A 25,377-nucleotide genomic window follows, 5' to 3' on the forward strand; every position below is an offset into this window, starting at 1 on the left:
GATGGGGAGGCTAACCTCCACTGTACTAGTGACCTCCGCTGAGGCTGATTTCTCCAAATGACAGATGGGGTTGCGGGGGCGCACTGGGAAGCTCGTTCTGGCGGTCCCTGCTCCGCATCTAGCCTGTGGATGAGTAAAGAATTACTGCTTCCAGTTTAGGCAGTCCATTAACCTTCACAAGCCTGAACTTTCATTCAAATAATTGTAAAATAAGTATAGGTGGTGAAACCTGAGGAGAATCACTGCTATTTGTATGCCCTTTGGAAAGTTTAGGGACCCAACCCCAAGCGGGGATCCGCTGGTATTTCAAACAGCAAGATTATATCTTTCCAAGCATTTTGCCTTAATTGGAATTGTTACAGCACCAAAATGCTGGCAAAAACAGAAACCCGTGCATTGACTGGTGGCCAAATGAATGCAAGCAGGATGGATGCGCATCTCATCAGTGCTGGTGTTGTGCGTTGGCTGGACAGAGTGCCTGTTCTACCTACCTGTGTTGCCGAGCAATTCTTTTAGCTGCAAAAACCCATCCCGCAAGGTATGTTAGAATAAACCACTACAGATTGGCTTTGCTGACCACATGTGAGATCTGTCGTAGGGACACGGGTGGTTAGTTCATGGTAGGAGCTCTGGTAGCTCCCAGCCTCCTGTTGCACGTGTGGCTCCCAGGAATACAGCACAACACATCCTAAATGCCAGCACAGAGAACAGTAAGTGCTGACTGACTGTCTGATGGAATTGATCTTTCACTCAAGGTGATTAGCAGGGCTTTTTTCAACACCCAGGCACTGCTTCAAAGTGGGGTCTTAAGGCACAGCTTATTGTGGGTGAGGTTAGTGGCTCCGGTGCAGGTAAATAGCTGGTTGCAGAACCAAAATTACTTCAGAAATAAGTGCTTACTGGTATTAGTGGGAGCAGCAGTTTGTTGTTGACTGTTCTAAATGCCAAAAGCCTTTAAATTTTATTGTGATTTTGTGGAGTGGACCCTGCATTAGGAAGAAATAGCTCCTGTGAAAAGCACCACTTATAGCCAGAAATAGGTTGCAGCAAAAACAATTTGCAAGTCCAGCCTAAATCCCAGACAGGTCTAGTCTGGGCTAGACTAGGCTAGTTCAGAGAAATATTGTGAATCCAGTGAAGTCCTTACAGCACAAGAGCTGGGAGACTGGAAAACAAATATGACTGCTATAGCTCTTATTCTGCTCTGTCGTCAGTTGGAGGGCAGCTGTGAACACAGTGTGTGTTTGTGCAACACGCCTAATTAGCTGCTCACCAAGCAGAATTTAAGCTGTGGCTCATATATTGGGTTCATGTGGATTGAGGCTCTTTTCCTGTCTCTCCCACAGGTGTCCTGTGTGGCTGTTACCGGTACATCTCAGGCCCTCATCTGCAGAAATGGCAAAATAATCCTTGCTCATCTTCTGAGGGGAAGCAGAAATTTAGTACTAAAAATAACACTCACCTTAGTAGGGGCAGTCCTTAAAATAAACTCAGAGCATCCTCATAAAGGAAAAGGAAGCGGTATCAGTCCTTTGATACTATAGAAAATGGGAATGTCATAAAAGTGTGCAAATAGTAACCATCCTAAAATAGTTTGATAAACCTATTCCACTGTGGCGGAATGTATAGGTGCCATAATAGACTCCAGAGATATTTCTGAAACTTTTTAGATGAAGAAGAATGAAAAAGAATGGCAAAGATGAGATGAATGTTAACTGTAGTGGTGACAACGTACCAGCCTGTATGATGGACTGCACTAGGGAGGAATTGGGACCAGAGGAATTTGGATCAGAGGAACACTTAGCTCATTATGGAGACGGTTTCTTTTTAGCTTTGAATTTAACATGGGGTGTGAAACAAAAGATGAATCTCTTGCATTTTTGTGTGTTGATAGGACTGGAGGGAATGGACTCAAGTTGCACCAGGGGAGGTATAGGTTGGAAATGAGGAGACATTTCTTCTCAGAAAGAGTGGTCAGGCATTGGAACAGGTTGCCCAGGGAGGTGGTGGAGTCACCGTCCCTGGGGGTGTTTAAGGAAAAGCTGGATGTGGTGCTTAGGGACATGGTTTAGTGGGTGACATTGGCAGTAGGGGGATGGTTGGACCAGATGACCTTGGCGGTCTTTTTCAACATTAATGATTCTGTGATCCACCTCCTGGCCTGGCCGGGACGAGTCAGGCCTCCATGCTGGGAGGAGCAGCCAGGGCAGAGCACGCTCCCACCACACCGGGCCTTGGCCCTTGCTCTGAGCCTGAGGGGGGCTTCCCTGGCAAGCTGTGGTAGAGGAGGATGAGGCTTTCCATGATTTTTAGTTTTCTGGTAGTCTTAATGGGAGAGTGATGATATCTTCTCAGCCTCAACGCCTCCCTTACAGCACGTGTGGAGCTTAGCAGAACAGTACCATCAATACCTGCAGGCCAATGGATGTTGTGTTGAAGGGTATGGTTACTGATATCTCACATACCCAGATACCCTAGTGCAGCCAAGATGACTGCAGAAACATGTGAAAAACTGGGTTTTAAGCATGGAACAGTGCTACTATTGTGCTTAACAGACTAAATTTAAAAGGATGAGCAGAAAAAAAAATGTAGTTAGAAATGTCTGTTAGCTCTGTTCTCAGGCCCTGCTGTCTTCTGTACCTTCCTGAACGTAGCACTGAGACACAATGCCCAGATGCCCCAAAAGCTGGTGTGTCATGAGACTGAGCCTTCAGCTCCTTTTTTCTCATCTTCACCAGTTAATGCAATTCCTCCATGACTGCCATTCTTGTTCTATAGTTCTCCAGCCCTTGCCTTACTTCCTCCTATTCCTCTGAGCACCTCTTTTCACCATTAGGTCACAGAGGTTTTGCAGATGCAAACAGCTCTGGATACAAGCAGCAAAAACGTGCTTCAGTCTCACATTTTTCCAGGGGAGCTTGCGCTGTACATTTTTTGGTTCCTGCTCCCTTTAGAGTGTGGAAAATTATTTATGGCATTCATCGTTAATTCTGCTAAAGCCAAGGGCTGAAATGGAGCTGCATTACTGTTTTGGTTTCAGTTCTTGGTCATTAGTGCTGTTAGGAATTGTTTTTCATTTGTGTTCTGACTTGATTCCAGAGCAAGCCTGCAGGGGAGAGAGGCTCTTTTTGGGGATGAGACATGCGTGTGCATGCTTGTGCTGTATTCTGCCTAATGCCTAAGATAGTAAGGACTGGGGGGAAGGTAGGAAGTGATGGAAGCTACTAGGTGCTATAGAAATATAAATCATCATGCTTGCAACATAATCTCAGGGTACGCCACTGCAGCTACGCCATTGCAGCAGTGGTCATCTCAAGGCCAGGGACACGTTGGCAGGACCTGGGAGTACCATTACCTGAAAACTTGGAGGTAAATAGAGGTTGTTAAGTGTTAATTGGTTGCTGAAGAGTCAGCAAAGGTGGGAGAGCGCTTCTGGTTTTTATCTTATTAGGAAAGTGGGATGTTTGCTCACTCCTGTAGAATAAATGACTTTCAAAGGAGTTGAAGAGTTCCTCACAGCAGTGATTGCTAATGGGTCTCAGTATTGGCCTGGAAAGGTTAGGAATGTGCTGGGTGATATTCTGGAGATGCTTCCTGAGGAGTTTAACGTGGCAGAAACCATGCAGAAAAATACTGCCAGGAGCCCCTGCACACTTGATTGCCTTCAGGAGTGTGAAAGCATGAACCTCCCCCTTTCAAATATCTGAGTCTCTTAAGAGCTGGACCTGTCTCAAGGCAAGTGTCTTTATTATTAATGGTATTGTTGCTCCTGTATGAGTTTTGGGACTTTTTGATGCTTGTTTTTGAAGTGAAAGAATAGCTGTTCTTTATGATGCCAGTATGCTTTTTATTGTTCTCCAAACAAAGGGAGAGCTGATGTTTTCTCCTCACATGGAAAAACTGCAGTCTGCACTCTTCTGTGATGCTGTGCCAGACACATGGACTAAGCTAGCACCCATCCACATACAGCCTTGCCCACTGGTAAGTACACTGCCAAATCTGCCAACAGCAAACTGTTTAGCTAGTCCGCAGTTATCCCAGGGAAGTGCTGTTCATTTCATTTTTGTCTAACACTTGTCTTAGCGGAATCAGTTTTATTTTGAAGTGAGTTTTGCAGAAGTGCTAAGCACTTTGCTAAAGCAAAGCTTTGTCACCTCCTTTTGTCATTAGCGGAAGGGTTGTTCGGCATCTTGCAAAATTCCTTTTCCCCTTGCCAGCAGCAGTATTTACTTGAAGGCAGAATGACATGGAAAAAATAGGCGGTGTTTTTACTCTGTTTTTGGAAATTCCTTTGACATCTCTCAGCAATGTGTGCTGCACTAAGCTGTTACGCAGTCTGTCAGACCCTCTTGTGCTCTTGATTTGTATTTGTTCTGGCTTACCTTGGGGTTTTAAGTGCACCACTGAAGATGGTACCAGACAATTTGCATTTAAGAAGCTATCAACTGTTGTTACAAATTTCAGGCAGGTTCTGAGCATGTGCTAATATGACTAATGGTGATGGTCAGGTTTCTCCCAGAGACAAACATTACACAACTGAGCATACTCACATTTGCTATGGTCAGCAATCTCACTCATGCTGATCACCTTCTAGTTTGTAATTTATTTTGTCTTAAAAAAGAAAGAAAGAAAAAAAAAAAAGTACAAACACTTTAAGGCAGCAGCTCTTGCTGCTTCTCTGTTAGGGTGACTGATCTTCTGTGGTATGGAGAACTTAATGTCTGGACACAGGACCTTGTACTGCCAGCAGTGGTGGGGCTTTCTGGCTTATTCAGTCCTCAGTCCTTTCTGACAGGTAAGCAGTGATGTTTATAAGGAACCAGGTATGTTGTTTCACTGCCAGACACCGATTTTTTTTACCTTTGGTGTTACCTGTGTTTGTGCTGCTGTTTGGAGAGTTAAGTGAAGTTTAAGTTAAAAAAAAAAAAAAAAAGCCAAATATTTAAGCTGAATAGAAAAGTTAAGAAATTACAAAAATGGCAGGAAAACTAAGACTGAAATGTCTTGGCTGTAATCATGTGCAGCACTTTTTATTATTATACTTATTTATTATTATTATATGCAGCACTATTTATTATTATTATAGATTAGCAGCACTTTTTTTTCTTCTTTATTAAGTCTCTCTTTAAAGAGAGAATCCTTTTTATCAGGGTCTCCTAGCAGAGAGTTGTCCCATTTTTAAAATCCTATAGTCCAAGTTCTTCTCCTGTAGACAGACCTATTGTTATCAGAATAATTATCTCTTAAAAGCAGGGGGCACCCATTCGAACTAGCCTTCAGTCCAACAGATTAGTGAGAAGACGAAGCTGCTAAGGAAATAAATGCTCAATGTAATAGTTTTAAAAGGCTGAGTGCAAGTTTTCCTGCCAGAATCATTTAACCAATTTAGTGTGCATGCTATAGTACCATTCTGTTTTATTTGTTAGTGTTAACTGACAGTTACCAGATTAAGCAGGGAAAGCCAAGCAGTCTGCACATCCTCTTTGTGCTGTTGTTGCTACCTACAGTAGGGGATGAAAAAAAAACTCCAGCAGTGTACTGATAACAGCACAACTCAAATTCCACGTGGCCACATAGTATTTCATGTATACTTAGATAATCCTTCGCTAGCCTAGCCAAAAGGGGTCCATGAGCTTACAGGACACTTTGTCCAGGCTGCCATGGTTCCCTGGAGCAGATGGAAAGTGGGGGTCCAGGCCACGTTTGCAGCCCACCTACTGAAACATCTCCCCCCGTACATGGAGGCAGAAGAGGGAAGGAGCTTGAGGGCTGACCACAGCTGCTGCTCTGTGCTGAGGTCCCCAGACAGTGCTCACTTGGTGCCACAGGCATAAAGAAACCCCAGGGTATTTTTCATTCCTCTTACCATCTGTCTCCAAACTTTCTGTTCAGGGTTCTTTTTCCTGTTAAGGGATGGGGGGATGTAAGGACAATATGAAGGCTAGAATATATTTTGCTTGTTCTAAACAGGGACACAGCTAGAGAGAAGCCTGATTGTGGATCGCAAAGCAATCTTGCCCTCTTGCCAGCAAGCTGGGGGGTTGGTTTGTTCTATACTGTGCAGAACTTGCTTCAAAATAATTGCATTCATACTGCTTTTTTGCCTTATTTCAATTAATGGCCAAACAAGGGAAAAAAAAAAGCGCACAAAAAAAAAAAAAAAAAAAAAAAAAAAAAACAGACAAAAACAGTCACTCTCATTTTTGTGCACAACAGGCCTGAGAAGGACATGTTTACAGTTCTGGCATCAATATTACTGTCCAGATACTGAATTATTGTGGTTATTATTTTTAAAGCTGTTTAGCAGAGCATGGCAAGAACAACTTGTCTTTGGATAAGGTCTGCTTGACGGGAGATGTTACCAAAAAGACCAAAGAAGATTACGGTCACAGGGAAGAAGCCTATATCTGCCAGCTCTTCATAGAAAGTAAGAAATAAATTTCAATTTCTTGATCTCAGTAAGCTATTACAGGGAGTGCCATACCAGCTCAGTATCCTTGTCACTGTCCAGAGTTCATGCATTTAAAATTACTGTTAACTGAGACTAAACATAGTCTGCGCTGTAGAAAAGCAGCAGCTCTGATCTAATTGAGGATTGGAAGCCTAAAGTCCAGAGATTTTAAACTTTAATCTCTGATACTGGTCACCTATTTTCTGCAGCTTTTAGTCTTACCAGATGTTGGTAACCTGGATCAAATCACCTGCACAGCTCCTCCCCCCCCCCTCCCCTTTTTAAAAAAACTCTTTACAAGATCATCCTTTTTTCTCCCCCCCCAGGGCACAAAGTTATCACTCAACACAGCTGATCTAACTCTTTTCATTTTCCAGATTATAGTAGTTACAGGTATTTGGGGTAACATACCAGAAAACGAGGAAATAATTGAGAATCCTGTATTAGCATGAGGTATGACACACCCAGACGGGTGATGTGTATGTACAACAAGCATATTACCTGGGTTTCTAAGGAGTCAATTAGTGCAGGAGCTAAAACATAGTTTGAGGATGTCCCTGAACTTTTGGAAATAGTTTTCAGTTGTAGAGCTCCAGCCCATGTTTTAACAACTTGCAGAGGATAAATGCTGTAGTATGCACTTTTGGAATTTTATTCTTCCTGATACTGAAGTATCTAGTTTAGGAATTACAAGTAAGGCCAGCAGTCAAAATGTGGTTTTAGTTTTAACGTAGAAAGGCTGTCGACTAAGTTACAGCTAATTAGAAGAAAGGTGCATGACTCTAATGGGCAATTAGAGAAACATAACCATTACTCACATTCTTCACTAGGCCTGACTGTAATCAAAGGAAAGCAACTCTTCTGAAAGGGAGTTGCTTCTTCGGAAGATAAGACACAAGGGGAAACCCAGGGTGGGGGATTGTGGTGATGATGAGCATGTAATTCAACTAGTGATTTTGAAAAGATAATCTGGTTACTCAAAGGGCAATACTATTAATTCCGCCTCCATCTATGAGGCTGCAGTCTCTGTGGTTGTGTTGGTACTTGCAAACATAATCTTTCCTACGTAAACTCCTAAAATCCCCTACAAGCAACACTTTCTATGCAGGTTTATATTAGAAGAACAAACAGTAAAACCTAGTACTATTCAGAAAGTGCACAGCCCTTCAGCAGTAAAGCACTGATCTGTCATAACTACACTGAAGCACAGTTAATGTCTCACTGTCAAACATTGTAGTTACACTTCAGTGTAGTTCTCCAATTTTGGGAACACTTGACTACATGCTAGTGAAGAGCTAGGAGAAAATCTGAGCATTCAACTGTGTATGCCTGTGACCAAGTCCAAACTGTAGGCAGTTTGCAGTCCCTGCTTTCAACCAAAGGGTACAGATAAAAACAGAAGTCCAGTCCAAACCTCATGTTCATCTTCACATTCATACAACAGATGAAGCAAGAGTCAATGTTACAACATTCCACATTAAATGCGTATGTTCAAGTGTAGTTTTAAATATTTAGCAATAAGCAACTGTTTAGATTTAAATAATGCTGGTAAACTACGTGCCTATGTTTACTGTAGGTGCCAGGTGGGACATCCCACTGGAGACCGTAGCTGAAGTCCAGCTTCAGGAATTGACTCCAGCAATGCTAGTCATTTTTGTAAGAACTATTCCACTGGATCAAAGGAAAACTAAGGATGTTTATGAATGTCCAATTTATAAAAGCAAAAACATTTGGACTTCTAAACTGAGAAGCAAAGAGAAGCCAGCTAAATGGGTTCTGGCAGGTGTAGCTTTACTCTTGGCTTTTTAGGACTAAGCTTTCAATAGTACATGCTGCTTTCTCAATCTGTCTTGTAGTTAAAGCAAAAGGAGATAAACATTTTTCACAGTCAGCTAGAGCACATTTGCCTCACAAAAAAACATTCCTTAGTATGACAGTTAGGTGCTATATTTCCTAATCCTTCAAGTGTGGTGTTCATATGCTTTTCTATATAATTATTATTGATCTACAAACATTCCTTCATTACACTGGTTATGGGAAAGCAAATGCAAAACATTGTATCAGCTGAGTGCAGTTTCACTCATAAAATGTTCCTCTTGATTATTCTTTATTGTCTCTACATAAAATGAAATATGTATCTTACATAAATTTTAGCATAATCATACAATACAAACATATTGCTTAAAGTTGTTTGAAAGCTTAGTTGCACAAATGAAAAAAAGATCTAACTATGAACTGTATTTCAAAACAACATCGTGAACATTGTGGTTTAAACCAATTAACTAGTTATGATTGCTGTGCTGGTTCAGGTAGCAGGTATATCACAATTTTTTTATTATTTTTATTTTTATTTTTTTACAAAACACTTCCACTTTAATGTTTCAGTGGTTAATTGCACTTTGGGTTTAAAAAAAATCATCCTCCCACTGGTAGATTACATCAGCTTTGGCTGGAATATAATGGCAATGAGATGAAAGTACCCTTCTCTTCTTTGCAGGGATAAGTTCTAAATATTACAAGTGGAGGAATAGGTTCAGAAAGCAAGGATTGGAAAAATCGAGTCTTTGTGGTCAAATTAGAACAGAAGGGGTTTTGGGGTGTTTTATTTTTTCTTAAACAGGGTAGGCTTTATAGGTAGTTGTTAAACACCCTTTTTGCAAATTTGCACAATTACATAAATAAAAATATTGCTCAAATCAACAAAGTTCTCCATTATGTAGTTGTGTTGTAGCCCTATTAGAAATTAACCACTCCAAGGTTCAAGAGTGCCATTCCACTTAACGTATAGGTCTGTGCATGTAGATTTCTCTACCAAACGTTTTCCTGAGAGATCTTTTGCATAAGACCACATTAATAAAAAAGTTCCACACACAGAAATGTATATACTATACTCTAAAATTCTATCTTATATAAAACATAGTAACAACCTTTTGAAGTAAAAACTTGTGAAGATATTTTGCAGGCACAACTTGAGTTCAGTGTTCTCAATTGCCATCCGCCAGTTGTTTTTGTAAACTAGAAGACAAGAAAAAAGTGTTAGTAGTTTTTAGGAAACTCAGATTCCCCATGAACAGGCCTTTTCCATTTCTGAAGATGACAATTTCCAAAACAACATTGCTATATGCTAGAAGCAGCCTATACTGATTTCAAAATAGGGAAAAGCATTTCCATTTCTATAGCAAATTAGTTGTTTGCACAGGGATATGACTCACTCCAACAAAGCTGATTTCAGTCTAGGAGAAATCTTAAGGAACTTTTTTGTAAAGGTACAGAATCCGCCTCAGGCCACAGAAGTCAAGTGTTAAAGGGCTTCAACATTTTAAAAAAATGAATACAATTTTAATCTTAGTTTAAAGCCTAGAAAATAAATAATTTATATTAAAACAAAACCACCCACAATTAAGTTTCCAGTGAGACTCCAAAATAAAGAAATACTCTGTACAGTTACTTGCTGTCCCAGAGACTAATCCTCATGCTAAATGTAAACGTCTGATAGTAATAAGGACTTGTAAAGCTGTTTTGGAGTGACAGAGTCAGGGACACTAGTAACCAACTATGTCCGTAATGAAGACGCATTTCAAAAGAGCTCAGCTCAAGCTTAGGCACTAGTCTTGAAGTAACACCTGAGCTCACAGGATGCCCACTGGGCACAACCCTCACCTTTCCAGGTATTCTTTCACATTGTTGTAGCCATAGAACTTTGCCAGGTGGATGAGCATCCCCGTGGCACAGCGACCGTCGCGCCTGCGGCAGTAACTGCAGTTACACACCCCACGACAAGGAGGACAGATCCAGTCCTGCAAGGAGGAGTGGGGGGAGTTAAAAGCAAGCAAAAAGTAAGGTTATATTCTCCTTTGCATTGCTCTACCAGACAAGAGTATGGCTTCTTTATCACATTATTATTCAGGGCAAGATTTTAAAAGTCTGAATCAACAAGCCAACCACACCTGTTACAGTTTCCAAATTCTGCAGAATTAAAGATAGGATCAAGTACTACTCTCTTTGCTTGAATACATTTTACTCTTAAGACTCCGAGTCCCTGGATGAATTTATCAATATTCATTCAAAATAGACTAAAAGCAGCTGCAATGCTGTCTGATGATAATCATCCTGTGCTAGGCTGACCATAGTGAGCTTCGCAGAGAGAGATGGGTACCCACTGTTAGAAGTCCCATTAGATCTGCCTGCTGCATAGCATGATTCTTGAGACCAAATTAACCAGAACGTACATGAAGTCAGGCATTTCCCAGCTGCTCAACAACCAAACACAGTGGTTCAGGTGCTAACAGCCTGCATTACAGCATATCTGTGCCAGCACACTGGAAACCTTAGTTCTTAGTCTTTCAGAATGGATCGTAAGATTGTCTCTGAAGCAGATGTGATGGTGAGACCATATGACAACACACTGTGCTCCTTGCTCATCACCCTGGTGGAGGAAACTTGCATTCCAACAAGATCTGTGTCAGTCATAATGGTACTACAGACCTTCTTATGGCAAAAAACTTTAAACACCATGTTACCATAAGTATACACTCATCACAACTAGCAAATCCACACTCATAATACTTTCTTTCCAAATCCAATAAATGATACTTACTGGATCAAGCAGTGCTGATTTCACATCTTCCCCATATCTATTTCGAAGACACGGTCCACAGAACTGCCCCCTTACACCTCCACAGCCCTGGCTGCGGCAGACGGTCTTTGTATCAATTGTCTTTTGACGACACTGGTGGCAAGTACTACCCTAAAGAAGTTGGAAAGGAGAAATAAGCATGCTTGAAGGACTTTATATGCTTGTTGCCAAACTTTCCTAATACATCTACTAAGAGCAAAGCACAGACTTCAAACCAAAGCCAAATCCAGCAATTAAAATCCTTACTAAGAACTCTAAGTTCTGTCATTATAATCAATTATATAGTATTTCATAAAACAATCGAGATTTTACAGGGACAGTGCCAGTCCTCAGTTGCTTTGGAGTCTCAGTCTACAGGAAACTTATTGTTGCAGTTCTGATCACTCCTCCTTCTCCGGTCTGGCAAAAAGCTAATGTATGCTTATGGTATACGCAGAAAATGACTTTGTGACTCAGATGTGTAAATACAGAGATGTGTGAAACATATTAAAATGATTGTCTAGCTCTTGATGACCATTAATAATAGCAAAATCAGGTGAAAGAATGGAAGAGGAGCTCCAACAAGTGCTTTGGAAACTAGCCCACCCTTGCAGAAACGTAGTTTCTAGGGGGTACAAAGAGCAGCAGAGATCACTAACATTTAAGTGTACAGCCACCACAACAGCAAAAAATAAATTAAGCAAGAATAAAAGATAAGTGGGATTTCAACTCTTATCACTGATGAGTCATAGCTTTAACAACTTCCACTTAATTCTATGGCAAGGAAGCACTTTCCAGAGGCAAAAATTGTTGAGGTGTATTAACCAGCATGGGCAAGCCCACAGAAGTCTGGCAAAGCTTTCAAGTTGTGCTTGTGCAATAGTTGTGCTTGTCCAAAACTTCCGGAAAGCACACCTTTTAGCAAGTGCCAGATGAACTATTAGAAGACAACAGATCCCATAAAGAAAACAGCAGCTACTTACTAGAACTTTGTCATAGATTTTGTCTTTAACAGTGATTGCAATGTTGTCCAAGTCCTCATCAGTAATATCCTCTACTGGACGGTAAGATGAATACTTTGATGATCTCCTCCGTTTGCGCACGCCACAATTCCCCTGCTAAACAAACTCATCTCAACACCTCTGTGGCATGAAGACTCTGTCACCACACTTGGTGACAAATTCTTTTGTTTATAATGCATATGCAGCCTAAAGGGGGTAAACTGCATGTTTGTGGACCACTGGAAGAACAGGGTCCATCCAACCCACGCCCCCCAACTCTCTGTCCCTCTCCTCCCTAATCCTCTCTCTACTCCATATACTATTTATTCTGTTTATATGTTCTTCTTTCCCATCATTATATCCTTGTTATTTCTACTCCCACTATTTTCAGATAATAAATACTAGAATAAGTAAACTGCCTTGTTATGCTTGGGCAGGACAAGTCGCAAGTAGAGCCCCACTAATGGATGAAAGATGGGGCAGGAAGGCCTGGAGGCATCTTCCTCTTACTAATTCCAAATGAAAGGTTCTCATCAACTAACTTTCTGTAGGATATGATGTCTGCTCTAAGTGCTGGCCAATAATCTATATTGAATGTTTCCTAATCCCTGACCAGCAGAAATATCAAAGTCTGCCAAATACCATGCTCAGTCTCTTCTTTAAGAGGTTTTGTTGTTTGTAACTATGGAAGTGTTCTGCAAATCTGACGGCTGACACAGTAAATTTTTCCAAGGCAAATTTCTCTGGTGGACGAGCATTTCTGGTTGGGTTCATGCGACGTGTTATCTGGCCTTCGGTAAATGCCCTCCTTGGGATTTTCCTCTGTTTCTAGAAAAAGAAAAAAAAAATAAATCTATAGACAGCATATTAAGATAGAAGCTAGTTCTCGCTATTCTTTAGCACTAAAGGTTTGGATTTTCCCACAATCTGAACATGTCTGAGGATCTAAGCATGTAAAGGATCTAAACAAAAAGGTTAGCAGCTACTCTTCCTAATCAGATACACAACACATATACAGGCATTTGTCTAGCATCCCAAGAGAACTTATGGGGCAAAAAATGACAAAATAGCACCTTGTCTTGGTCTTTGTACTTGTTCACACATTACCTTTTCAAAGTCCATTTCCTCACAAAACCTTTGGCACTTGAATACTGACCAACAGCAAATACATTCAAAGTATTGCTACGACTTGGTGAAAGTGTTTCAGGAAGAAACATTAATCACAAGTCTAGCACAAATGTCTTTCATCTCTAGCCAGTGCATGAAGACTTACCGAAGGAGTCGAGGCAGGTGTCTTCACTGGGAACAGGTCAGGTACTGAATTCAGTTCTGCTAATAACTGGGCAAGCTGAAAGCAAGTGATACCATATTGAAGTCATTGCAAACTTGCGTGTATTTGACACACATCATCCCCTCTTTTTGTATACACTCTGAATTACATCTTAACACAGTAAGTTGAAGTGCCTACGGTGAGGTTTTGTGTACTGAACGTAGGTGAGGCTCGTTTATCCCCAAGTGAAAAAAAAATTGTATACGAAACTAACTTCACAGCTCCAGACCGTAACGTTAAGTACCAATCACTTTGCGTATACACATGCGTGCATGTTCATTTACAAAGCTATAAAGCAACTAGACGCTCTCGTCACTTCCCTAAGCATGGTGTGTGCAGTATCAGGAGTACTTCAGCAGGAAGAGCTGCTGCATCATGTGGGAGATGTCCCAGACATGCATTTCAACAGAAACGGTGGCTGACAGGTCCAAAACAATACGGCCTTGTTCTGGAAGGCCAGAATGAGGCTACTTACCAAAAAGCCAGCAATAGAAGGGGTTAGCCAGGCTACTAGCCACTAGCTCCTGGTTTAGCCAGGCTACTAGTTGTCTCTGACACAGCCAGAGCAATCACGAGATTAGCAGCACTTCTCAGTAAATACTTCACTGTGGTGTTTATTATAGAGTGTCCTCAGCTAGGAGACTACTGAATTTTACAGTGGTTGAATTGAAACAAGAAGGAAGGCTGGGAGGTAAGAAGGAAAAGCAGCAAGAACATAACAGCAGTGAAGAAACAAGGTAAGATTAGAAACATACAAATTAAATGAAAGTTTTAGTTGGGAGCTGCAGGCCCACACACCCAAGAGGTGTACAAAAGACTGCCCAGAGGCTGCAACACAGCCTGGAGTACAGTAACACTGAAGGAGTCAGAGGACACAAAATGAATGCAGATTTGCACAGTATTGTAATAATTAAGAGAGCTAGTAGAATTTTAGGCAACAGAACAAAAAATGTTTAAGAATGATCAGAGTCTAACTTCTCCCTTATCTGTATGCACATAAACACATGCTTTCAGTAGTTATATAGCAAAGTATAACTGTAAGCATCACATCCCACACAACTGAAACATTTATAATCCTCAGTGGTTTTGGGTCAGCTTTCCAATCGGTAACTGCAGTAGATCTCTCAGACACAAATGGAAAGTAGAAACTCTATTGCACAAACAACACTGAACCACCTGAAGGGACCAGCTGGTTTTCTGGCAGGTTCTGAATTTAAGACTGACAGGGATATCTAACTGTGTTCACATCCACATAAAAAAATGTTTGGTTCAATACTGCTTTTAAACTTGAGTTGACTAGTCTTACTTGAGACTATTCTAGCAGGAAATGTCTGAGTGCTGATGGTTCTCCAAGGTCCTCCCTGGTTAAAAAAAAAATATCTACCTCAAACCACCATGAGATTTTCCCAAAGTCCCCACACATCACCAGTGAGGACCCTGAAATTGAAGTGTGCCAAATTCAAGTGCTCAGTTGCCAATGTCTGAGAACAAAGCACTGCTCAGAAGTCTTACCATGGCTTTATTTTCTTTAATATTCATAGCTCTTTTAAGCAGAGCACTGGAACTTTCTTCCTGTGTTTCTTTAATGTCTTCTTCAGATTCTGAAGCAGAGCCCTCTAGTTTGTCCCATCGCTTGCAATTTCTTTCTTTTGAAAGAGCAGTGGGGGATTTACTGTCCTTTATAGGTAACTTAGAAAAATCCTGTTCAGGCACTTTTTTCTCGGAAGACTTTCTGGTTGGAAACTGAAAAGCAACACGAAGACCAAAGCTTCTTCTCTTGGGGGAAACTTTCTTCTTTGACTCTTCCTCCTCTTCTTCCCCGGTACCCAATAAATTATCACGTTCTTCATCGCTCATGTCTGACTCCATCACCTACAGGAAGTAAGAATTAATCTACATTACATTTTGCTGCCATGACACACAAAAGGGCTTTTTTTAATCACTAATTTTAAGCAGCAGTCTCACCACCTAAAATGTTGTTACAAATTCACCTAAATCAACAGATTTTAAAGAGTTACTAGCTCTCCCAACACAAAATCTTCATGTCAATGTTGTCTGGTACACCGACAAGGCTCTCTTCAGAGGAACAGCATTGCCTATCACAATCAGTCTGCAAGCAGGGGGAGAAGTTCTCATTTCTGTTGTTATATTGCATTAAACAAAGGGCTTTTTACTTTTTCAATATAATACGTATTTTTCTGCGGTATGAATAATGAACATCATAGTCTATCAGAAGCATGCTTACTGGAACATGAAGTTTACATGGAAGAAACAGAAAAAAATAATAATATATACATACTGCCTTTACCGGAATTCCTTTTTTCTTCACATCCACCTCACTTGAAGCAAAGCCTTCAAATGCTTCAGTTTCAGAGTCAGTGTCTTCAGTGAAAATCTTCTGCAGTTCTTCTGTAAGGTATCTGGGCTGATATTGAACACCCTGTAAAAATACCAGCCAGTAGGTATGAGAAACAAAGTAGTCACCCAGTCAAAATCAACAGGTTCTAAGGCTTCAGTAGGTACCAACTAGATGGCATATACTGTGAAAACACTTTGCAGACAATAATCGTCAAGGAAAAAAAAAAAAAAAAAAAAAGCAGAAGACAACATGCAGAGTTTCAGCACTGAGTTATTTTAACTTTGTAGGATTTTTTTCCTTCATTTTGAGCAGAGGACAAGCTGAGCTGCATCTCATGGTAGAAACTTTTTCACTTCTTCCTCCTCCTCTTCTTCACTACCACTCAAAAAAATAAATCATTCTTTTCTCTTATTTATGAATTGCCAGGTTGTTGTGCTTGTTTCTTCTGGATGTAAAAAAATAAAATAAAATAAAAAAACAAGCCTTAAATGACTTCCTATTAAAGAAAAAAAAAAAAAAAAAACAAGCCACAAACATAGTAAGAAAGCCTTCAACAGTCTCACTAAAATCCCTCCCTCCACCTTCCCACTTCTAAACTTTCTGTTTTATCATTCAGACATGTTCTAGCCTAGACAGATCCCAAACTTCTATCTACAGACTAGGAAGTGAAATGTCAGTCCCTGAAAAAATTAAGCCTCATTAGAACACTTTCCAGGATATACACATACATGTCAAGTAAGGGATAAATCCAGTGTTTGGTTTTGACATCTCTGAACACATTTACTAAATCAGAAATGTATTTCCATACTTCTAATCAGTATTAGTAGAAGGCCATCTGAAAACTTGTCCCTGTAAGTCCCCTGAAAGACGTGTTCATAGTAGGCACATACGCATGTTCACACCACACCTGCTTTTTGAGAGCCTGCAACACTCACTTCAGTTTGTTTCCCCAGTTTTCCTCTGCTATTTCTTCCTCCCACGCAAGATACAAAAGTGACCTTCCGTATGATTCAATTGCTAAATATCTTTATTCTTCCTTTCAATTCCCTCCCTTCCCTGACTTTAATTACACACTTCTTTACATTAAGATAATATCTGGCGAAAAACAGATACAATACATTGAGTGGAAAAACTTAGAGGGGAATGGGAGGGGGAGCTACTGCATGTGCTGTTTCTTTACACTTAAACATCTAGAAATTATTAGGGGTAATTGGAATGAGTTTTCTCTGAGCAAAATTACTTTATTCCTTTGTTGATAGCTGCAGTGCAGCTGCTTGAGAATGGAACAAACACAATAGGGAAGTTACTTTAAAGTTAAATTGCATTTCTCTGAGGGAAACTGAAGTTTGTAGGTATTCTATTTTCCTGAAATTCCACAATGAAGGTTAAGGGGTGGGGGGTGGGGAAAATCTAAACCTGTTTGTTCTCTAAAGTGACTGAAAATAGCACACTTAGAGCTAAGCTGTGTTACACCTATGCATAATGGCCTGTGCCTGGTGAAATAAACATCAGGGATACCTACAGCAGAAACTGCTGAAACTCAGCAAAGCACAGATTTCTGCAGTAGGACTGCAGAAAGCCTACAGGGAAAAAAAAAAGACACACACAGGTCAATACTTATGAATGCATTTGTGCATCGATGACCAAGGGAACACCCAATGCACAAATATCCCACTCATCACCCCTGCAAGGCAGCTGCCTTGCCTCCTCCTATCCATTGTCATTTTTTTCTGAATGTCTCATCATTTGCTCTTCACAACAAAACCTTATCGTTTCTTGCAGATAAAGTACCTGTGGTCCTCCACAGAAACAGCAGCGTCTGGCATCGTGAATAGATGGAACTCAGGGGGGGAAAAAAATGAAGTTTTTTAAGGTAACATTTAGTAGCAAAGGAATTAAGCTCACAGCGATTTAAAATAATCATTAGCTCAAGGCAAAAAGAAATGGTGAGAGAGGCTACGCCGCCAGCCGTAAATCCTGAACAAGTCTCACTTGGGGCAGGGAATATTGCAGGATTCGCAGTAACAGATGTTAATAGTACCTAGTTCCTGCACAACATTTTCCATCAGGGGATTTTAAAACGCTTCATGGCACAGATCATTACCATAATCTCCTTTTTACACGTTAGGAAACCAAGGCAGAGAGAAGCAATGTGAGGCGCCTGCAGTCGCCATGCAGGCAGCAGAAGCGCAGGTTGCCATGCAAGGCTCTTGCACAAGAGCAAGCCACCTCCTGGTTGTCTCCAGTTCCCTGGCACTGCCACTAAGCAACAAGGTCACAAAGCAACTTAGAATCCAGTATATTTCACTTGGGTTTTAGACACGGTCTATCCCCATAGCAGACTGCAGTTCTACTCTGAAACCACTTCCACGCTTTGTACAAACCTCTCCTGATAGCATTTCCTTCTGAAGGCTCAGAAGCAGTACGTCCTTGAACAAGCCTCCTTCTGCTTGTTCCCTTAGCTAATGCTAGCCATTGGCTTCAGCAACTTCTAACCTGATGGGCTAAAAACAAAACAAACACAGACATTCTCAGTTTTGTTATTACTGGAATGGAAGGACCTTGGCTATGACATAGCCACCAAAGGTATCTTAGCACACTGGACCGCACCAAGTATGTAATTACAAGCTCCTAAAACGCTGAAAACTGAACTTCCTGGCAGCCGACACACCACACCCGTTCTCCTCCTTTTTTGGGGATTCAGCTGGTACTTCCAGTTACCAAATGAAAAAGAATTGAAAATATCAAATCGTTATGATGTCAGGACTCAAATTGTTATGATGTCTCACCACTAAGACACCAGAGAACCAGCAAATCTCACAGAGACGCATTCTGGGGGCCACCACCGCTAAAATAGCAATTTCCATGAAGAAACAGCAACAGAGGGATATTAATTTCTGAAAGAAATACTTTGAAGTTTGCTGGGATACTCACAAAACCCACCTATTATCATGCCTTTCCAATGTCTTATTTATCCAGTGCATGCTACCCCAGGACGGTCATTTTCCCTCTCCTATTTGCGACACTTACCTATTCCACCTAGGCTTCTCTTCCACTGAAACCCATTTTCCTTTTCATATTATGAAAGAGTTTTAAAAAGCAATCATCAATACAAAAAAGAACAGAAAGATTGTATAAATGTATTTTTTTTAAATATGAGGACTGCAGATTCCTGGTTTTGCTGTGAATTTATGGCTTGTGCAGCCTGGACACAGGCTCAGAGTACAACTGCACCAAGAGAGCACAGCTGGGCTACGGCAATCCCTTCCTACCTTTATTCCTCACTCTTTGGTATCAAAACTACCATAGCTATCCTCTGACAACAACCTCTGTCTGGGAGCATCCTTTGGGAACCCCAGAAAATCTTCGTCACCAGAGGCATTAAAAACGTCAGCCACTTCTTTGGGTATCTGTCTCCGATTCAAAACAAGACAGAAGACGCAAGTCAGAGACGCCAACTTCACAGGAAAACAAACTGGCAACAGCACAACTGTTATTTTTATGCTCCTATTCAAGCGCAAGTATGTATTACAAACTGCACCACACATAGCGGAACTGCATCTCATTTAGCTGAACTCCAGGATATTTGGGGCAGGCTGTTTTAATCCCTAAATGCAGACGCCAGACTTGGGACCAGGGAGGGGATGCAATATGCTGCCTGTTTAACTCACTGACAGTACTTCTCACACAAAAACGCGCGTGCGCCCTTGCAAGTGCACGATCCGGGCACCTTTCTCTGCAGTGAAACCTATCTCACTATCACTACTCCTCATCTCTCTGAGCCACGACAACTCAGAACTGAGGATCACACGTTCAGACACAATGAAATGTTGAAAAGTTACAAAGAAATCTTACCATTGTATCTGGTAACAGTGCCGTTACTTATTTTAGCAAACACTTAGCTAATTCCAAAAATAAAACCAATGCAACTCCTCTTTCGTCAGCACTTATCCGGGGTTCTTTCTGAGATACTCAGTAAGAAAGTGAAAACCCATACTGATCAAGAACGTCTCTTGTTTGCCAGAAGCTCCAGATCGAGCCATCAGGAGGCACTGCCAAAGGCAGGCTGTGGCACTTTTGGAGGTGACCAAGTTCACCATGTAAGAGTTCGCCAAGTTCAGCCCCAGCTCCAAAGGAGACCCACGTCACCAGAGCTGAACACTTCCCACTGTCAGGTACTCCATCAACCACTTCAGGTAGGCCTCTCTGTCTAACAGACTAGTAAGGAGCCTCCAGCCAGCTCTCACCTAGGCCATTTTAGGATTTGGTGTGTGGAAGGACAGGATGAGCAGAGACAGCCATAAAAAAAAATAGAAAAAGAAGCAGAAGGCATTGTTTTATGCCAAGGTAACTGCCCAAAGGCAGATCATTCCCCAAAAGTAACTGCTGACGAGATTCCATTTCTGTTAGAAGATCAAGCAGCATCTTGACCAAAGCTTTGCTCTCTCAAATAAGCTACAGCTAATTTTAGCCTTGCTCTTTTACAAAACCGATGTAGACTGATTCAAAACTGATTTACCACTCCTTGAACAAGAGCAGAATCCATCTCTACACAACTGAGCCTTGCAGGCATATAATGGCACGACCCAGTGCACTGCTGCCGAAGTCCTGCTGTCTGTGTTCGAAAGCTTTTGGATATTTCCTTACCCCTACCTCTTAAAATGAACAGCCAGAATCCAGCCCCATTGCTGTGATGGAATTCTCTCAATACAGAGCAGCCTGAAAAACGAAGCATTATGCATTTTAATGGCAAAACACACAAGGAGCTGTGAGCCTCCTTGCTATGAATAAATTGCTTCCAGGAGCCACTGCATTAGTTCTCGCGCTATTGTACAGCGAGTTAGCCACTGCTGTGATTACTGTATGCCTAACTAATTCCTTCTTCTTCGTCTATTACTTCTGCATCTGCACCAGAGGAGCCATTATGGGGGTGTAATTACTGATTTTGAACAAAGAAAAAAAATGCTTTCCCAGTATTAGACCTTTTTTGATCTTTACGCATTCTCAAATACTAAAGGTACTGATTTAAGTAACTTATTGCAGAACTTCAAAGAATTTTAGGTCGCGACTTGCTCCCCACACTGACTACGAAGAAACCCATTAAATCATTGGTGAGCCCTCATTTCAGTGAAATGGCTCAGTTTAATAGCAGGGAACACACACCAACACACATAAGGTGGACATACTGCAAGAGTTTGAAAAGAGTACCCTGGCAACACACATTAAAAACTGTGTTCTTAGTGCCAAGAGCTGTCATTTTCTTCTTTGCTTGCTTTAAAATATATGCTTGAAAGTTTATTCAGTTTATTCATGATTTACTGAGTACTGTGAAGACCAGATACAATGCTTAGCTGTGCAGTTAGTCTTCCAGTTTGATCTTGTACTATCTAAAAACCAAAGAAATAGCAAGATTTGTTTTTGTTAGTTTGTTTTTAATAAACACAGGAAAATGAGGGCTTAGAATATGGACAAAAGGGTGATACTGAAATACAGTGCTTGACCAAAATCTCAGGTATCTCCTACGAATATTGGTAGTTTTAAAGCAGAACTCTTGTACGTGCCAACTGCTAATTTACGGAAGACTAATTAAGACTTGCATTCCTACAGCACTGCGTCTATCTGCAACGTCAGAAATGTGATCAACACGAGTCTTATTTCAAACAGCCCTCAGAAGGTAACAGGATGTGAGTTACTGAATTATGCTGCTCTTATACATGGGTGCAGACTTTAGACATAGTTCTTATTTGCTGTAAGAAAGCTGTGCCTCTGATCTTCTAAACGGGACTTTGCTGATCCTGAAACTCTAGAGTGCGGGTTTGCTCACCCACACCAGGCAAGGCACACACACCGACTCATCACACACACCTCTGCATCTTCCTCATGACCAAGCTTGCTCATTGACAGTATCTTGCATCTGAAATCATAAATCGAGGTCATTCCCAAAGTAAGCCCACTGCCATCAGCAGACAAATGCCAAACAGGAGCTTGCACTGGAAACCTCTGCCACGATGGATCTTCCATTACTCACGCTGCGGTCCTGGAAGCCTCAGGCTTTTTCATTATTAACTTTCAATTAAAGCATATTCAGAAACTGATTTATAATCAGCATCCGAGACCATCATTGTAACTCTGTCAACAAAGTAGCATGTACCAAGGAATAAAATACACACGTGCTTGAAGAGAGATGTTAAAATATGAATCTGTTCTAGGCATTTGAAAGATGCAGGCACTTTGAGACAGGGTCTTTTTGCTGCTAAGCCTCTAAAAAAAGTGACAGGAAAGAAGAGAGGTGATGAACATTTCAAGCTCACACAGGGAAAATATTTCAACATGAGAAAACCCATGGGTTCAGAGAAAATGGAAGTCTGCTGTAATGTTGCACATTTGAAAAATATTGTCTTTTGAAGATAACAGCTACAAAAAGCACTGAAAATCTAGTGAAAGCTGGAAATAATTCACAGCTGCAGAGAAAGTCTAAATATCCTTCCTGGTAAGAATTTGTATGCCTATCGAGTTCAGTTATTTTTGCAAATAAAGTTAGTCACTTGGTCATAACACCCAGAAGGCACTTTTCAAAAGCAGAAGAAAACACTCCCTGCTACAAACAGCATACAATCCAACTTCCAGAATAACCACACCTAAGTGTGTTTCTCCAGCGGAAGATCAAAGTTCATTATATTCCCATTGTCATTTCTTCTCTCTGAAGAAATATTGCCAGTACACCCAAGGCTGCCTTGAGTCTGGCAGCCTGCAGTGAGAATTACTGGGAACTGGGAGCATTTAAGCTCATTTGTGTCCATGCAGCCTGACAGACCTGTCACCAGAGGCAAAGCATGACAGAGAGGGAAAACAAGGCTGAGAGGGATGTCAGACCTGTTTCCAAAACGCTCTGGCACTCGGCACATGACAGACAGAAAGTAATGCACCTGAGGTCTCCACCAGTCACAACACGACTTCTCTCACCGCCGTCCCCACAGATTCCACCTGTCTCGTTAGGCAAGGAGAAAAAGAAGAGCCCGAGGTGAGACATTTTACTTTCCACATCAACAGGAAGAATTCTGGCGTCTCAATTTAAAACTCAGCTTTACTGACACCAAAGCCAAGCAACTTCCCCTCCTGCAAGCCAGTGCCCTGGCAGGCCAAGAAGAGGGCTGCCTGTGTGCACACCCTGGCTTCTGGTGGGAGTCATCAACGTTGTTTGAACGCCACTGTCAGCTGTATGCACAAATGCCCCTTACCACTTTAAAACATTGGTTTTGTTGCCAACTGTCCCACACCAGCACGTTCTTCTGTAACAACATATCAGGAGAACGTAATGGGTGAGAGAGCAGGGAACGATGTAATTCACTATTTTTGCTTCTACCACGGAAAAAAGAAGAAGTTATTTTGGGTGTTTTCCCCTCATTGAAATGTATACAGTGCATGGACATTCCTCTGTGAAGCAGAGGACGGGTAATTTCAGTAATGTTCCAACGTTGTTTATTCATTTTAGTCCAACTGAAGTAATCCCAGTTTAATATCAAATAAATGTTCACACAACCTAAACTTGCTCTAACCTGCACCTCCATCTCGTGCTGGAAAACCTCTCGACTTGTTCCACGCTCAGTAGGCAGGCGAGCCCAAGGAACGCCACCCAAGGGCTACAGGCGCTGCACTCCCCAAAAACAATTGAGCAGAGAAGTGCTCCAAGGCTGACAATTATCACCAGCCCTGCAAGAATAGAGGGCCCCAGCCAGAACGCTGATAGGTGCCAAACCAAAACCCCAAAGCTATTTACAAGTCAGGATCCCAGTCTTTCCACTGGAACCATAATGGCCAACAGCATTGTATGAAAGCTTAATTTTAAACATCCCACAAACATGCCAAAGAAACAGAAGGCAGAGGGAAGCCAGGTCACGTATTGCTGTGCAGAAGGATCACCCCACTACACACATGGTCAGAAGGACCGTGAACACCATCCGACCAGCCTGAGACACACAGGGAACAACCCTGGTCCCAACGAAATATCGGAAGACAAGAATGATACCAGATGATCGCAGCAATTTCTCAAAAGCATCAGGGCACAAAAGCCTGGAACCTGGACAATGAAGTATACCTGGCACAAGGTAGCATGGTGAAAGGCAAGCACTTGTTCAGAGAAAAGAATAACCTCGCTGAACCAAACCATAGTAACAATTATTTCTGAATTAATTTTACATAATTCAAGAACATCCCTTTTTATCTGTGGTATCTAATTGTTTTCCTGGTCCTGGTGTTCCAAGCAAAACACTTTTGTATGATGCCACTGCCACGAAGACTTGGCCACCACCCACACTTTGACAGCACATGCAGAAGCAGGCACAGTGGTTCAAGAAATTCTGTAAAACCATACCGCTTCATGGGAATTCAGGCATGCAATGCATCCCCTCTTTGTATCCAGACTGCCAGTGCCAAGGCCCTTTGGGTGCCAAGGCTTAGTCCATCAGCGTCCCTCTAACAAACCCCAAGAACTGAAGCGGTGGGGCCAAACCTTTCAAATCAGTCCTCGGGACAGTGAACAGATCCAACTGCAGGTCTTGCAATTCAAACCAATTCTGTACTACTGACTTACTTGGCGACTCCTTGCAACAGGGACATGTGTTTACTTACAAACGTACTTACTAATTTACTAGTCAGCAGATGCCACATCACTTCAGAGAGGAAGCCTTGACTGCCAAGTCCTTCTGGCTCAAGCCCGAGTGACACCCACCGCTCACCAGTGTGTTGCAAGGAGCAGAAAGAGCCAGCAGAAGACCACAGCCCAAAACAAGCCCCCACAAGAAACTTGAGAGCACTGACAAGACTGCACCGTTCTTCCCTTCGCTGGGCCTTAAGTAAGCGTGACGCACCAGCCTTTAGGTACAGCAGGAAGGATCGCTATAGGATCGGAGGTGACAAGTGCCAGGCGCATCCCCTGTGCCATCAATCAGGGCTCCAGAAGAGCTCCCCAGACTGGCGTGCAGTGCTCTTGTCCCTGCTCTGTCCTGCAGAACAAGGGGTTGTGCACAGCTGGGAGGGTCATCGAGTCCCTGGGAGGTCAGAGGTACCAACAGACACCTCCACAACACTCCCGCATCCTTCTGCGCAGCCAGCCACGCAGCCCCCTTACCTACTGTATCAGCAAAAGCTGATTAGCGTGCTGATAATTAAATCTGGTTATCCTGCCTGCCTCCCACCGCCTGGGAGGATCCGGGTTCATGTTATGTCCCAAGACCTGGGTCATACAAGCAGCCTGGCGCATCCACACCGAGGCCAAGCCACACTCGGGGGCACGCTGGGGGTCTCCCCAAACACCCGCGGGCACCCCGCGATGCAGCCCTGCAGCACCACACCACCCCTGCGGACAACACGCGAGGGCACCACCAACCCAACACCCATTATTCCAAAACTCCCACTCCCGGCCCCCAAGGAAGCCCCTCCCCGGCCCGCAGCGCGGGTTTATGGGCGACCCCACGGCACCACGGCGCCCGAACACCCCCCTGCACCGGGGCCGGGGCCGCGCCACGTGGAGGGCCCGGGCGGGTCGGGGCGCCCCGGGCCCCTCGCGGCCGCCCCGGCGGACAAAGGCCGCTCACCTTGCCGCGGCCCGCCGCCGCCAACCTC

The 25,377-nt window shown here is 42.4% G+C and overlaps 1 protein-coding gene and 1 long non-coding RNA gene across 5 annotated transcripts; one reads left to right on the forward strand and one right to left on the reverse strand.

Annotated features, from left to right (window-relative positions):
• The first annotated feature begins 3,864 nt into the window (after positions 1 to 3,864).
• LOC118162110 lies at positions 3,865 to 8,699 on the forward strand. 3 transcript variants are annotated; one of them, XR_004748291.1, is made up of 5 exons: positions 3,865 to 3,981; positions 4,686 to 4,795; positions 6,297 to 6,427; positions 6,829 to 6,904; positions 8,028 to 8,699. It is a non-coding gene; the product is annotated as an uncharacterized LOC118162110 (long non-coding RNA). The 3 variants fall into 3 exon arrangements; XR_004748292.1 differs by lacking the exon at positions 6,829 to 6,904 and having other exon boundaries at positions 4,686 to 4,823; XR_004748290.1 differs by lacking the exon at positions 6,829 to 6,904.
• On the reverse strand, positions 8,526 to 25,374 carry CDCA7L (cell division cycle associated 7 like). 2 transcript variants are annotated; one of them, XM_035318073.1, is made up of 9 exons: positions 25,350 to 25,374; positions 15,697 to 15,837; positions 14,910 to 15,269; positions 13,341 to 13,415; positions 12,710 to 12,895; positions 12,050 to 12,184; positions 11,049 to 11,198; positions 10,112 to 10,248; positions 8,530 to 9,466 (listed from the first exon to the last, which is right to left on the reverse strand). In XM_035318073.1, the coding sequence occupies exons 3-9, from the start codon at positions 15,264 to 15,266 to the stop codon at positions 9,436 to 9,438; spliced, it is 1,071 nt and encodes a 356-aa protein (XP_035173964.1). In that variant the 5' UTR covers positions 15,267 to 15,269; positions 15,697 to 15,837; positions 25,350 to 25,374; the 3' UTR covers positions 8,530 to 9,435. The 2 variants fall into 2 exon arrangements, with proteins under 2 accessions (XP_035173963.1, XP_035173964.1); XM_035318072.1 differs by lacking the exon at positions 25,350 to 25,374 and having other exon boundaries at positions 8,526 to 9,466; positions 12,050 to 12,181.
• Between the last annotated feature and the right edge of the window lie 3 nt (positions 25,375 to 25,377).

This window comes from Oxyura jamaicensis, chromosome 2 (assembly GCF_011077185.1).
Source record: "Oxyura jamaicensis isolate SHBP4307 breed ruddy duck chromosome 2, BPBGC_Ojam_1.0, whole genome shotgun sequence".
NCBI lineage: Eukaryota > Metazoa > Chordata > Aves > Anseriformes > Anatidae > Oxyura > Oxyura jamaicensis.